The 16,451-nt window shown below is 40.7% G+C and overlaps 1 protein-coding gene across 4 annotated transcripts in view; it reads right to left on the bottom strand.

Moving 5' to 3' along the window:
- NAA16 (N-alpha-acetyltransferase 16, NatA auxiliary subunit) overlaps positions 1-16,451 on the bottom strand; it is an 83,009-nt gene that overhangs the window by 64,138 nt on the left and 2,420 nt on the right. For 3 of the 4 annotated variants that reach the window (XM_068418196.1, XM_068418205.1, XM_068418222.1), the window contains exons 2-3: positions 3,704-3,788; positions 764-868 (exon numbers count right to left, since the gene is read on the bottom strand). In XM_068418196.1, the coding sequence (XP_068274297.1) occupies positions 764-868; positions 3,704-3,788 (190 nt within the window). The remainder of the gene's footprint in view (positions 1-763; positions 869-3,703; positions 3,789-16,451) is intronic. The other variant, XM_068418213.1, reaches the window with a different exon arrangement.

The following is a 16,451-nucleotide window of genomic DNA, read 5'->3' as shown; positions in this document are numbered from 1 at the left end:
CCAAAACTCTCCATGAACTCACCCAGATTTTTTTGCTCCCTGATGGAAGGTGTGAGATTTCTTACACATAGATTAGAGTTGCTTTGGTATTCTTTAGGTGTTCAGCTTTTAAGATCAAGAAGGTACAATTTTTTCTTTAAGGTTAAAAACTTCAATATTAAATAGGAAAATTTTCCCTTAACATGCAATTCAAATGCATACAGAACAAGTAAGGCATTCCGTGCAAATCTGAAGTAGCCTCCTACCTGTGGCTTAAATAGAAGACAGCTACTCCCAAAGCTCTTGAGTAGCTGTTAAGTATTTCACAGGTATAAACTTTTGGAAGACAAGCTTAGAACAGAGTGGTATTAATCAAACCAGTAGACCTAAACCATTATCTAAAATTTAGTGGCAAAACAGATATTTTCAGAGCACCTCCAGACTGGATTTCTTAGTACCTGTTCAAGAGAGAAGAAAACTTCAGAAAAGGCCAGATTTCACAAGCTGCACCTATTCACTGCAGAAAGTAAACATTACAGATGCTCTTTTCCTAAGAGATAAATGTAAAAGGCATTTTTCTTAAAGATTCTGCAAAATTATAGAAAGGAAAATAAAACCTTATTTCAAGTATTTGATTACCAATTAATATTCACTCTACACACCTTTAGACTTTTTTTATACAGACCACACTGTGTACTTAAAAACATGTACTGAAGTAGCAAAAAAATCATACACGCAAAAGAGAACTCATAGCAAAAAGATAAGGTTTTGTCTTAAAGGATACAGACATGACTCTTGACATCATTACGAAGTCCTTTACGAACAAATTCATATGCTTCTTCCTTCTTCCCTAAGCAGTTCAAGGTCAGGCCTTTCATCGCGAGTGTCTCTGTAAGAAATATCACACACTTACGTTTCTGACTCCTCATATGCCAGTTTCACAGTGCAGATATCCTTTGGTTGTTACACAGTGAAGTTCCCCATTAAATGATAAATTTAGACCAGGTTGCAGCCTAGCACAGCTGAAGACTGTTATATGGAACCATTTCCTTTCTCAAAACTGGTCTTAAAAAGACCACTGCAGAGCATTATACAGATGTGATGAACACAAACACACTTTATTGATTAAAAAAATATATTTGACTAGCTTTGAGGGAGTTAACAATAAGCTAAAGCAATTTGAGAGAGCTTCTCAATGTGTGTTAAAGTTCCAGGTAGGCAGAACAAGAAAAAAAAAATCATTAGGTTGTGTCATACCTTAAGAAACAGATCTGCGTCACAGTCAGTCCCACTATTACAGGTTACTTGCAAAGCATTAGTTAAGAGAAACCTGCTACAGTATTTTGGGGGTAAAAGATCTTCTCAAAGTAGCAGCATTTTAATCAACATTCTGAGAAGCACAAGATTCCAAATAATACATTGGTATGACTATTGTTCCCCCTCTTCCCCTATTCTTCAAGTAACACTGTGGGGAAACAAGTTGCAATGTAATGCCTGCACTATGCCTGAAAGCTGTTCCAGATTCATATTTCAGTTTTTCTGCTCAGTAAGAGACCACTTAGTTTTGGCCCCTGCCAGAATATTAGTCCCATTGTCACCATAGTACTCTGGTTTTCCTCCAATTGCAACCCTTTCCCAAGTATTAACGGCAACAGCCCATCATCTCAAGGTCAACCATAACAGCAGTTTGAAGTTTCACTGACAGACCTGTTTAACACTGTTTTCTGTAAAAGTACACCTAGAGTGAATGATGACCCAAAATGAGCAAAGTTTTTTTTTTGTTTTTAACTTGTCCTACATGCACACTGTAAGAACAGAGAAAGCTAGAATGATACCTTCCCAACAATATCAGGAAGCTTGAAAAAGAATATCCCCGCTGTGGGAAGGAGGGCAAGCTACTCCTACCTTCCCACACCAGGGAGATAACTGTCCAGCCACAGCAATCCATCTGTTTGCCACCTTCTCACTAAACTTTTCAAATTCCTTGTCTCTGAAGCTAAGTGTGACAACAGTGCAGCTTCCCATCAGATCATTTCATTGGCTTAGTTCTGCTTCAGCTGTTTGTTCCAGGCTTTGCTCCCAAGCTTCAAAGCCATTAGTGGCTCAGAGCCCAAGTAGTATGTGGACTGCCAAGGCAGCTAGTTGTCCTGGAAAAGTTTAAGAGGCAGCAAGAGCAGAAAAGACAGAGATGTACACTGAGATGTTATAAAAACACAAGTGCTAGTAGAGACAAATGCATTAGGTCAGAGCTGGACAAGCTGCTCTAGCTTTGAAGCAACAAGAAAAATGTACTTTTATCTCTAGGGAAGTAATGAAGACAAGAAACAGAAGACACTGATGGAAGCATGAACGGGATTAGTCGAACATTTTGCCAAGATTTGACAATGTCAAATAGGAAAATGATTTTACTGACACACTACATGCACACTCAGTGTTAGGCTGCTTCAATAGCAGACAAACAAGACAAATTCACTGTATCAGAAGGAAAGCCTGGCTGAACCATGCAACAGAAACCCTGTAATACAGTAAGACTAGACTATCTCATTGAGAATTAAGTTCTGACAGATGTAAATAGAAGCAACATTTTGCTGCCCCTTTCTTATGGTATTTATCAGAACAGGATCTCCAGATTCTGTATTTAGCTCCAAGTCTTAGGAGCAACAGTATTACACTTAACTTTGCTCCTTATGGTGTGTGGTTAGCAGGTCAAGAGAGGTTCTCCTCCCCCTCTACTCTGCCCTGGTGAGGCCGCATCTGGAATATTGTGTCCAGTTCTGGGCCCCTCAGTTCAAGAAGGACAGGGAACTGCTAGAGAGAGTCCAGCGCAGAGCCACGAAGATGATTAAGGGAGTGGAACATCTCCCTTATGAGGAGAGGCTGAGGGAGCTGGGTCTCTTTAGCTTAGAGGAGACTGAGGGGTGACCTCATTAATGTTTATAAATATGTAAAGGGCAAGTGTCATGAGGATGGAGCCAGGCTCTTCTCAGTGACATCCCTTGACAGGACAAGGGGCAATGGGTGCAAGCTGGAACACAGGAGGTTCCGCATAAATATGAGGAAAAACTTCTTTACGGTGAGGGTGACTGAACAGTGGAACAGGCTGCCCAGAGAGGTTGTGGAGTCTCCTTCTCTGGAGACATTCGAAACCCGCCTGGACGCGTTCCTGTGTGATATGGTCTAGGCAATCCTGCTCCGGCAGGGGGATTGGACTAGATGATCTTTCGAGGTCCCTTCCAATCCCTGACATTCTGTGATTCTGTGATTATAAGCAGCAATTTGATATGCAGTACAGAAAATTTAAGAGTAGGAACTTGACAAAAAAAGCAAGATTTTTAATTCATTGGCAGTATACCTTCATGTAATATTAAAAAAAAAAAGGCTGGGCTTGCTATTAAATAGGAATGCAAGAAAAACCCACACTAGAATTCTGACCCAGAAACCTAGAAAGGCAACTTACTTGGAAGCTTCACTGAAGTGTGCTTCCACCATATATTTTGATCATCATCATCCCACCGCACAGGCGTGTTTGACTGAGCTAGGGTGGTAACTTGGTCTGAATGCACAAAGACTGAAAATCCAGAGTAATTATTCAGTCATAAGGACAGAACCATACTCAGCAACAGGCTCCTTTCTTTCCCAATAGCAAGGAATAGACTTGATTATAGATTTAAGCTCATGACAGGAGAAAAAAAAACCAACAACATTCTTTTGAGTCTGCAGTTACCTCCATGTTCAGCAAATTTCGGGTTAGAGAGGATCATCTTGCAGAACTTGAGTCCGTTTTTGTACTGTTTTTGTTCATAACATTTCTGGAAAAAAGGTGGAATACAATCACTGAAATGCATTTAAAACCAGAGTACTTTAACATACTATTAGAAATGCATTAGTTCTTTCAGTAAGATACCATACTGAGATCACTAACAACCTGTAGCTGAATATGACTATTGATATTACATTGCCTTTTTTTCAGCATTCAGAACAGTATCTGCTTCCATTTACATGTAGCCAATGCTCTACTTCATGGTCTCCTTTTTATAAAAAGCTAGTAATTCCTTTTCAACAGAAATAGGAAAGGCAAGTAGGAATGTCTACTTCAATTCACAAATCCTTAAAATAGAAAGTCAAGTTAGAAATCGACTCAACAGAACTTTTGAGAAGAGTTAGAGTCTAGACACTCCTTTCAACATCCCATTTCCCTGGCCTAGTGACCTCCCAGAGTAAGAAATCTCAGACAGAAGATTTTCGTTGTTGCCAGTGTAGATTTTCAGGAGGAAGAGAGAAACCACGAAGCAGGATAGACCTATTGTAACCTCCAAAAACTATATATAGATATCCAGGAAGGAGAATTTACCTGTGTATTAAAAAAAAATATATCTAATTTCTAGCTGGAATAGTTCAGCTAAGGGCTATTTTTGTATTTATTTGGAGTACCATTTACTTAGTCAACTAGGTACACCGGCAAACAGAATCACAGAATCAACCAGGTTGGAAGAGACCTCAGAGATCATCGAGTCCAACCGTTGCCCTTACACCACCCTGTCAACTAGACCATGGCACTAAGTGCCATGTCCAGTCTTTTCTTAAACACGTCCAGAGATGGTGACTCCACCACCTCCCTGGGCAGCCCATTCCAATGTCTAATAACCCTTCCTGAAAAGAAATTCTTCCTGATGTCCAACCTGAACCTCCCCTGGTGAAGCTTGAGGCTGTGCCCTCTTGTCCTATCGCTAGTTGCCCGGGAGAAGAGGCCAACTCCCACTTCACTACAACCTCCCTTCAGGTAGTTGTAGACTGCAATAAGGTCACCTCGGAGCCTCCTCTTCTCCAGGCTAAACAACCCCAGCTCCATCAGCCGTTCCTCATAGGTCATACCCTCCAGACCCTTCACCAGCTTGGTCGCCCTCCTCTGGACTCGCTCCAACACCTCAACATCTTTCTTGAAGTGCGGGGCCCAGAACTGGACACAGGATTCAAGGTGCAGCCTCACCAGTGCCGAGTAGAGAGGGACGATCACTTCCCTAGACTGGCTGGCTACACTATTCCTAATAGAGGCCAGGATGCCATTGGCCTTCTTGGCCACCTGGGCACACTGCTGGCTCATGTTTAGCCGGCTGTCGGTCAGCACCCCCAGGTCTCTTTCCGCTGGGCCGCTTTCTAACCACTCTTCCCCCAGCCTGTAGAGCTGCATGGGGTTGTTGTGGCTGAAGTGTAAGACCTGGCACTTGTTCTTGTTGAACCTCATGCCGTTGGTCTTGGCCCATCTATCTAACCTGTCCAGATCCCTCTGTAGGGCCTTCCTACCCTCCAGCAGGTCAACACTGCCACCCAGCTTGGTGTCATCTGCAAATTTACTGAGGGTGCACTCAATCCCTACGTCTAGATCATCTATAAAGATATTGAACAGCACCGGCCCCAGAACTGAGCCCTGGGGAACACTGCTAGTGACCAGCCGCCAGTTGGACTTTGCCCCATTCACCACCACTCTCTGGGCTCAGCCATCCAGCCAGTTTTTAACCCATTTAAGAGTCCACCCATCCAAGTCCCGGGCAGACAGTTTTTCTGGGAGGATGCTGTGGGAGACAGTGTCAAATGCCTTACTGAAGTCTAGATAGACTACATCCACAGCCCTGCCCTCATCTACTAAGTGGGTCACTTGGTCATAGAAAGAGACCAGGTTGGTCGAGCAGGACCTGCCTTTCATGAATCCATGTTGGCTGGCCCCAATGCCCCGATTGTCCTGCATGTGCCCTGTAATGGCACTCAGGATGATCTGTTCCATCACCTTGCCTGGCACCGAGGTCAAGCTGACAGGCCTATAGTTCCCTGGATCGTCCTTCCGACCCTTCTTGTAGATGGGCGTTACATTTGCTAATTTCCAGTCAGATGGAACTTCTCCAATTAACCAGGACTGCCAGTAGATAATCGAGAGTGGTTTGGCAAGTTCATTTGCCAGTTCCTTCATTACTCTGGGGTGAATCCCATCTGGGCCCATAACCTTGTGGGTGTCCAACTGGCACAGCAGGTCACTAACCGTCTCCTCCTGGATTACGGGAGGTTCACACAGCCCCCCGTCCCTAACTTCAGGCTCTGGGGGCCGAGTCTCCTGAGGACAACCAGTCTTGACATTAAAGACCGAGGGAAAGAAGACATTGAGCACCTCTGCCTTTTCCTCATCCCCTGACACTACACTACCCTCCTCATTCAGCAAGTGGTGGAGGCTCTCCTTGACCCTCCTTTTGCTGTTGATGTATTTGTAAAAGCTTTTTTTGTTATCTTTGACTGTAGCAGCCAAATCAAGCTCTAATTGAGCTTTGGCGCTTCTGATCTTCTCCCTACACAACCTGGCCACGTCCCTATAGACCTCCCAAGTTACCCGACCCTTCTTCCAGAGCAAATAGGCTCTGGAACAATGCAGTTCAACTGTGGGAACACAAGGAAAACAAACATACATGAACCTGGATCCCTTTTCTTCTTTTGAAAGATATTACCTGATGTTAATAAGTCAGTAAGACCTTAGTAATTTAAATTGATTACTGATTACTACAGTTGATCACTTTAAAACAAATTGACTTAAGCCAGTTAAAGGCATGCTTTTATCAGTAAGTATGAAAATGATTTAAGTTCATTTAAGCTTCTTAAGTTGAACAAAAAAAAACAAGTCAGGCTTAACTTGGCACCATTTTCAGTTAATAAGGTGTATTGTCCTGCTGTAATTTAGACAGCTATTCTCAGGAGAAACTGTGTCATTTCAGTTATGTGCTTGAGTACTTTAACTGTCTCTCATAGATCACTCCCACTCTATCAATCTTCCAGGATAGAGGTAAAATCTATGTTGAACTAATGCAGAGTGTAACTCCTTTGCAGTCATAATATATCATCACGGTGCTTCCCAGGGTACGAGCAATACAGAAACATGTCTATGCTCACTTTCGGGTAATTGGCTAAGGTGCCAAAACAAGGGTCCTCCTCCAATCTGTGTTAAAGGGCTTAACTGCAAACAATTTTTAAGTCTTTGCTGCCTGAAGCTCAAGACACTTGCAAGTAACCATAATTAAGTGGAGAGTAAATCATGATTTAGGTCAGCAGGAACCTTTGAAGGTCACCTAAATCACCTCTCAAAACAAAGGAGAGCTAACCTTTATATTAGATCAGGTTGCTCTGCCTGGCTGACTTCTAGCCAGATGGCCAGGGAGTTCCCATCAGAGGTAAACAGCTGTACTATGGCAATTAACATTTAAACAGCAACAAAAAAGCTTTGAGAATTTTAAACTGAGAACTAGTTTCCACATCTTTATCTGAGAGAACCCAGGCTGCAGCAAAACTTGGGAGTCCCCTCCAGGGGAAGGTCAAATTCTCCCATTCATCTGTTTTTTCTTTCTTAACATAAGATGCTGTCACAGTTTAAAGCTGGGCCAGCTATTAAACCTGTGGCAGACGCTCTCTGTTAACCCTCTCCCCCCCCCCACCCTAAGGGAAAGGGAAAAGGGAGAGACACTTACGGGTTGGAAAGTTAAAACAGTTTTAATAAACTATAGTAATGAAAAAGAGTATATTAAGAATAACAGAAATAATCAAATATATACAAATATATACAAAACCAAGATTGAGAGCTTGGAAATCCTCCTCAGGCAGAGTTGCTCCCCCCAGCATGGGCAGAGGGGAAAATGCAGTAGCTCCCCCTGCCATCACACCTGCAGGCTTTTAACTGGAGAATTGGCAAAGCTGGTACCAATCAGTGGGAGACAGGAGGGCCCCTCCCTCCTGGGCCCCACCTCCAGGAGGCAGTGGGTTAGTGATAAATAGGAAAGTGAGAATGACATGTATGGGATGGAATACCTCGTTGGTCAATCTTGGGTCACCTGCCCTGTCTGCTCCTCCCTGCAGGTGCAACCCCCCTTCGGCTCTTCACTCATAAGCAGTGAGGAATTTAGCAGTGACCTTGGTTTCTCTAAAACTAATTGGCCTGGTTTGGGCCAAACCAGGACAGATGCTTAGCATCATTTTTAAAGAATCATAAGAAAATACCAACAATGCTCTAAGTATGCTTTCTAAATTTATTCAGGTATACCTAAAAAAGTAACAGAATAGTGAACATCCATCCACAATTCTACACCTTTTGCAATGCTGAGTGAAACTCCAAATATACAGCAATGCTTAACCACAGAATAGAAGCTAATTGGGTCAAGTGTGCATTTGAAATAGATTAACTACTTGAGGAAATCATATCTATTATCCTTGTTCTGACATTTTTATCCTATAGACTTCAGTCTCAGTCCTAGAATGAGAACTGAAATTAGGTAATTATAGGCAAATTTGAGATTTTTGGAGGACAAACAAGATCACATTTTCCAAAGGCCAAGAGATGGATGGAAGAGAGAAGTTAATGCTCTCCACCAAAACAGAAGCACAAGTTCAACATCCAGTTGTCTGGCTCGCTGGTAGACAAGCGGCATACTTCTACTTGTCAATAAACAGGTTAGCTCAAAACCAGATGCAAACCACAGCATTCCTTGGCCAGCTGCTAATTAATGGACAAAAGAGGGCCTGACTACAGAAACATTATGAATCAGTATGAAATGCAACTTTATACAATACCACTGCTTATGGAACAAGCCTTGCTCTTTTGGTGACTGGTGACTTCCCAGCCCTGCTGCCTCCAAATACATACATAACTATATGTATGCATTCGTAAAAAAAGATGTATTTATGTTAATATATTGGTGTATGTTTAAGCCAATATAAAAGAACTTTGCTCAAAGCAAGTTATTTGACTCTCATCATCAACATATATAGATATAATTAAAGGCTTGCAGATTCAGTTACATGGAAAAGCCCGGGGCTTTAAAGCCTCCAAACTTCATGAATGCTGCTTTTCTGCTTTTAATCTTGTCTGTCCAAACACTGTGAATGAGCACACCATGCTCCACCTGTATCTTGTTTATAGGAGACAAGAGTTTGATGCCATATGATACCACCTCATTTTGTAGTACAGATGGGAATTTCATAGTTGAGAAACTTGATGTCTCCACATGTATTCTCAAGTTTTGTACTAATCAGAACAAATACAGCTGAAATGCGTTCATTAGTATCTGTCCCATTGCATTAAGTCTTTGGTATATCAAAAGCTTAAGCCAATATGCTTCGTTTGTTTTTTAAACACAGCCTTATCTGTTGTGCTTAATGTGAGGCTCCCCATCACCCTTTTACGGCAATAATTTCCTGCTAAAACTAAAGCCAAATCACGAATGTTTACATGCTTGAAACCTCAAAGCAAGACATTGGCAAAGCCAAAATGTTATCCAGAACTTCTGCTACCAGATGTTCCTGGAAGGATGTCACCTCCTCTGGCAAACATCTCATCCTGGTTTATTCCCTTTTTCAACACTAACTCAAAGATATAATCTACTTGTAGACTTTGTCATACAATTAAACTGGACATCATTTTATGCACTTTCAGGTAATTATCAAGTGCCTTTACACAGAGGTCAAACAGGCGCAGCATCTAGGAAATAACTATAACTGTAAAGGTAAAACACTAGTAACAAGGATACAACAGTTAAGAGCAAGAGGAGACTTTAATCCTGTATTACAGTGCTTTGCTGCTTCTACTTAAGGAACTGTCATACACAAATTTAATTTTTTTTAATATCATGCTTTTTTTTTTTAAGGGACAAAAACGCTTCCACCCTTTCAGACAAAACCCCCTTCCACTATTAAATATCAACAGAATCAGGAATCTGAATGGCTCACTAACATTACTTATAAAACAGAAGGACTTAATGTATCACTACTCAATTGCATGTGCTATTTACATGCAAACTATTTGACACATCAGGTTAGTAAAGGAATGCTTTACAGACTACACCTACCTAGACAAAGCACTTGCCACTTGAAAAAAGGTTTGTATTAAGAGAACCATTCTGTTTTCACATACTGAAGATAAAGCTTAATACACAGATCAGCAATTTTATGGCTGAAGACCATCTCACTATGGCCCTCAGACATTAACACTCACTTCTGAGAGCCCATCTAAGAAAAAAAAAATCTCAAGTGGCTACTCAAAGAGAGACTGCAGTTGCAGCAACCAATTCCCTTCCTCACTCCCCGTCCCCAGCACCTCTCAACGTACTGATGTAACCTGATATTATTTCCCAAACCATTTTCATGCGAAGGGCAAAAAAAATGTAGTATCACATTTGAAGAGGACAGGTATCACATCAAACTAAGCAACAGTGTTAAGCATAGCAACCAGGCTTCCTTGATCAACTTAAACAACTTAAAACTGTTTAAGATGGTCTGTGACTGTGACAGAGCTGCAGCTAAGCTCAGTCCAAATGTGACACACTGACCAGTCTCACAGCGAGCACATGCATTTTCCTTTAATAACAATACTGCGATTTGGAAGCTGGTTTTGCTGTCTCTTGACAAGATCTTGTCAAACACTAAATTCAAACCACTGCCAGCAGTTTAACACTATTCTTAGATCCTACCTGTGCAGCCCACGTTCTATTAACACAGGTCTGCACATCAATACACTGCCTCGCCAGAAACATGCTGGACCATCAGAACCGCCAACAAGAAAAATAGGCATTTCAACTGATTTAACTATTTCTAAGTAGCTGAAAAAAAACAGCTTCAAGCTTTATTAGAACAACATCATTTGTTTAAGTTTATTGGTCTTCCCTGCTACTGTACTTCCATATAATCCTGCTTGCAGACCTCTTGGCACTCTACAAAGTTTCAACATCCTTCTTGCCAGGTAGTATCTTCTCTCTGGTTGCTATGATTTTGGTACACCTTGGATTCATTTAAACAAAGTTTTAACCTTATGTTCTCAAGGCTTACATCTTTTTTACTTTTTTTTTTTTTTTTTTTTTTTTTACACTGTGTGCCTGCTGTGTAACACTGATGGGGGGACTGGGTAAGGAAGGAACCCAAGAGCTAAATGTGGAACATAAGAGCCTAGAGAAAAGGACAAGGCTTACACATCAAGCCCTATGTAAAGAAGGCTGTCAGTTAGTTGTGCTGGAAACATGTCCAAGCCACAATGGCAATCAAGTTCAGTAATAAAAAACCCCTCAAAGTTATCACTGACTGTGATTCTGATCAGCAACTTTTCCTGGGAGCCATCTGACAAGTATTTAGGGGCTGTTCAAATTATTAACACACATTTCTGACCAAAACCAGGAACAATCAATACAGGAACATCAGCATACTGTCAGTATTCTTCTTAATTGGCATTTAACACTTGGACCTTTTAAAAAGCCTTCTTTCTTTTATTGTACATCTATAAAACAATGGCATCTGCATCTAACAGACAATCTATGTTTCTCACAGCAGCTGACGAAATCAGTTATTTAAGTACCTTAGATTTTAGGCAGAACTCAGTATATACAGTTCCTATGCTAACAAATAAAAATTACTAAATTATTCACCAGTTTGATAGCAAGGTCTGACACCATCTTGTTTGAATGATATATTATTACTTTCCAAAAGAGTTCAGCATCTGTGTTGGAAATGCTCCTTTATCATGAAATATATGGATACTCTGCAACACTGATACAAGAAAAGAAAGCATCATGATACTATTAAATTTCAGAGACAGACTAGGGACCTCTGCATTGAGGTTCCCCACACAGCAACCCTCTGCCCACACTGATTTCTGTTTACTGATGTTTGAAAGAATGGAAAAAAGTACCAGCTGGAACAGGCTGCAGCTCACGAAGGCTAAGAAAAAGTTCATTACTGCTTTCCCACTCCCACAGTATCTTAGATTTCTAGTCCCAGGACAACCCTTCCCGAGTATCAACATGTTCTTGTACCCTTTCCCCCAAGCCCTACTAGTATTTTATATATGCATGGCCACCCCTACTCTCTCCTGCTAATAGCAGTTAACCTCATCAGCTGAAATAAAAGGAAGCGGAAGACAACCTAGCTCCAGCCTTGCTTGCTTCAGTTGTCAAAGTGGACAGGTCACAGTTCTTCCCTAGACCTGGTGACTGGGCAATGTAGAACATTGGTGACCACAATGTAGAACATTGGTGACCACGGATGGTAGTGTACAATAGAACGAGCAGCCAGAATGATATATAGTGGTAACATTTTGATCAAAGTACTGATGTCACAGTAATATCTAAGCTTTCACTATCGTCATTCTCTGTATACAACAGCATTTTTTCCTCTAACCAGCTTTTTCCAATTATTTAAGTTCAAGTCTACAGAATACACAAAATGTATTTCCACCTGCATTCTGTACAATAACAGTTGTAATCACTGCTCTTTGTATTCTATATTATTGGCGGAATAAAACTGGTATTGTATTTATTATTGGAAAGAACACATGTGATAAGAGAATTCTGTTTCAACATTTGTTCTCAGAGACATCTTTAACAGCCCTACAAACTATGCCTCTTTTAAAGGTTCATTATTAAAAAGCTTGCCTTAAATTAAGATCTAGCCTACTTCTGCGCTGCGCATGCACACTCAATACAACTTGAATCCCTAGAATATCCTTTGCTTTGAAGGAGCAGAAACAAGAGAACATGAAGGAGAAAGAGCTCTTGCTTACAAGTCCTTAGCATATTTGAGTTAGTCAAGTTCTCTACCATTTATGAACACATGTATGCCTCTGCAAAGCAGAAACCATAACAGCAGCAATAGAAATTAGATGAACCACAGCCCTGTCATACATTTTCAACTAGTTTTTAATCTGCATTTTGTGTAGAAATGCTGGAGACCAATCTGCCACATCTTCTGGCATGAAACCATGATTCGCCTAGCAAGAACTCAGACTGTACAGGTGCTCCACAAACTAGTGGAACTGCATCTGTGAGCAGTTAAGCAAATGAAACTACCAACATCAGCACTGTTTTGTGATACCTGATACATACACTTACAAATCTCAGGCTTTTAAAAAGTTGTGCTTTTATTCAGGCATCTTAAAACAAGTTCAAGGCAAGTACTGATGCAAGCCTTAAACAAAAACTTCATCTCAACATTCCACAGAAGATTTCATGGTGATTCACACAAAAAGGATGCATGAATCATAACAGATCAGGCCAGAGATCATACCCACCCGGTACAGGCCACCAAAGGTAAGGTACACGTGGCAGATGCATAGGGAGAGGCTTATTCATAAGACAAGCATTATTACAGTTCTCACCAGGATGTTCTCAGCCTCTAGTTATTTGTGCCTCACTGATCCTCTGAGCCAAAGGGTCTATCTTAACACACACAAAAAAGTTAAGGGCTTCCCCCTGACACACACTCTGGAATGCCTAATACTTTTCATAGCTACTACATCTTGCACCATAGGGTTCTACAGTATAACTACCTTTTTGTTTAAAAACTTTTTGTTAGGAGCCTGCTACTTTGCAGCCACCATTTCTACCAAATGAAAACTAGGTGTGATAGCTTGAAAACAGGCAAGTCCCTACTTAACTTCTCCAGATTGTTCATGATTTCAGAATCTCCTATTAAGTCCTTTCTTCTTCAAGAAGGTAATTTCATACTTGCACCCTTCTTCTGAGGAGGCTTGGGCAGGGCAGGCAGGATCAGGGGAAACAGCAGCACACACAGCATCACAAATGTAGGCTTGCAATGTACTTGAGCAGTAGCATAACAGCACTTTTCCCAGCATTTACCAGATTGCAAGTACTTTACAAGGAAATTGTTTGAACAGAACCTCAAAAATCCCTAAAAAATCTCAAATCTTAGGGGCAATCCAGCTCGCAGCCCATATTAGGTCTACATTAAATTAGGATTTCCAAGTCTAACATTCATCTACAACAATTTTACTTGCTGTGACTCAACTTACTCCAGAAACATGAAGTACTTCTGCATGTTTTCAGACGGCCTTCACTTCTCGTGCCATCAGTTTAGTACAACTGAACTCCTCTTGCTATTCATTGTGTGTTATGTTCAATATAACCATAGGCAATTAAGAAAAAGTTACAGCACAAAACACAATAAGTCTGAAAAGTTATCATTTATTCATATGGGAACTTCCCTTAAAAAAACAGTCCAGGCACCATTCCATGGAAGCCTGCTTCTTGAGCCTTTCATGATGACATTTACAAACTCCTGAAAAATTAAAACGGGCACATTTATTTGGGATAAAGTCTTCTCCAAATCAAACTCCCTCAAGTAACTGACAAATGTGAAGCATGATTTTTCCCTTATGAAAGTCTTACTGACTCTTACCATTAGTTTATTAACTGCCCTCCACAATTCTGTCATTTTAGTAGTTTACAGCTGGCCAGGCATCCTCACCACCTCTTTTGAAAGTCACTATCAAGGGAACAGCCAACACTCTTCCTATGCTGCCCCTCCTTAGCAGCACAGTAAAAAGTGCACCACAAATCAGTCTTATTAGTTACACCAGAAGATTTTTACTGACAGCTCCATACCCCCATCTTTAAAGGAAGGGATCTTTAACAGAGACTTCAGACATCCACTACTCCAGTATTAGATTACAATGGCTACCTCAGCTATGTTATTAATCTCATTTGGAAGGCATTAATTAGCATAGCATCATACCTTCCCAATTATTGAGTTTAATAGTGTGCTAACTCCCCCACATCATTACTAGGAGACTATTCGCATGCTTATAATCCATTATTTCATTAAATAAAATGAAAAAAAAAAAAATTTAGAATTTAATGAGTAAGAATTAATTAACTTCTACAAACACTTGCATATTTATCTTTTAATCAAAGGAGAAATCTCTTAAGATTATTGTAGAAGCCAGGGAACAAAACACTATACAGAGAAGTTGAGCAGCTCCTCAGAGATAAGGCACTTTAGATAATTTCTAAGATTTCCTCACCCAAAAAAGTGGAAGACACATGCCTGAATGAACTAAGCAACAAGTCACTGCTACAAAGGGATATACTTGCACACTTTGTGTTTAACTACTTGAAGTCAAACAAGAGTAAATGGCTAAACTGGACTCAGTAATAGTAATGTCTTATATCTGAAAAAGTACTAGGACTTAGCTCCCTCATAATAGGATAAAATATTCACAGGCTAGCCCTTCCTCAAGGATGAAACACATCTGCAATTAAAGCTACAAACCTTATTTTATACAACAATACAAATAATTCACTAAGAAATCAAAGGATTAATTATTTAAAGGCATAATACTATCCACAGTTATATCAGGCATTAAACAAACAGCAGACAATACTTCACACTGTGTGATACTGGACAGACACCAATAGTTATTACAAGACACTAAGCATTTCTTAAAAACAATTTGGCAAGTAAGCCATGAAAGTATGACAACAACCCCATGGTTTTCCCCTAAAGCACTCATAAGGACTACTACCATGCCCTGTCCAGACAGAGCTGATTTGATTCTATAAAGCCAAAGCTTAAAACTAATTTTAAGATGAGACACAGTTTATAATCTGGGTTCTCGGGTGGAAGGGGGGGGAGGGGGAACTGCTTGAACTGAAACATACTTTGAAGGCAAGCTTACAGCTCTGTTATAAATACACAAAATGAAATATCTGCCTAAGCTTACTAGAAGTAAACACCAAATGCACATTACCAAACTTCAATGTTAATAAGAAGCAGTTTTAAGTTACCATGCATACATGTTTATTTTGGATTGCATCTGCCCCATTCACTTAAAAAGTCGTAACAGATGAAGACTGATTTTAAGTGGCAAGAAACACATCAGCATTCCTGTATTAATTCTTCTTTATGTATGCCTTTCTCTCTCTCCATAAAGGAGGAGCCAGGAAGCTTTCAAACACTTCTTCCATGCCTTTGCTGAGACTGAGACGTGAAAGAAGAGCTTGAAGTTGCTCAGCCCCTCCCTCCCAAGCAACATCACACCTGTAAGCACCATCAGAGCTTCCAGGGCAAGAGCACTAGTCTGAGAAAAAGCCCCTGTAGAAGAGTCAAATAAGTCTTAAGAAACAAAACAGACCTGGAAGTCAGGACAGCGAGAGAAATGAGCTCTAGCACTATCTTACAGTAGCACTGAGAAACTAGAACTATCACCTATGCTGCAATTGCTACTAGTTTCCTAATCACATCACAGCTAGTTTTAAGTCATCTTGTTCAAGTACTGCCAAGCATGCAGGCACACCAATTGATGTGGCTTAAAGACTATTTACTCAGCTTCTTGGGCAGACTTCACAGCTTACACAGAACTAACTCCATGAGGCCACGCTAGTTTGGGCAGCTCTGTAAGCTTGGTTAGCTGTTATGTGGGCATCTTGTTCAGACTGCTGATAACCGGTCTCACATGTCACATACACACACCAAGTCACTGACTCCTAAGTAATTCTCATGATCTCCAAATGAGTTTCCCATTTCATAACTGCTAATTCTCTGCAGAGTGTTTGTAAAAATACTTAATCTTAATGTACGAGTACAGTTTCCTCACGTCTGTTCCAAGCAATTAAATCACTACATGCTTGTAAGCTCTTATTATACAGCCTCCCACATAATCCCGCCCT

This window comes from Nyctibius grandis, chromosome 2, assembly GCF_013368605.1.
Source record: "Nyctibius grandis isolate bNycGra1 chromosome 2, bNycGra1.pri, whole genome shotgun sequence".
Lineage (NCBI taxonomy): Eukaryota > Metazoa > Chordata > Aves > Nyctibiiformes > Nyctibiidae > Nyctibius > Nyctibius grandis.
This window is presented reverse-complemented; position numbering and strand designations above follow the sequence as displayed.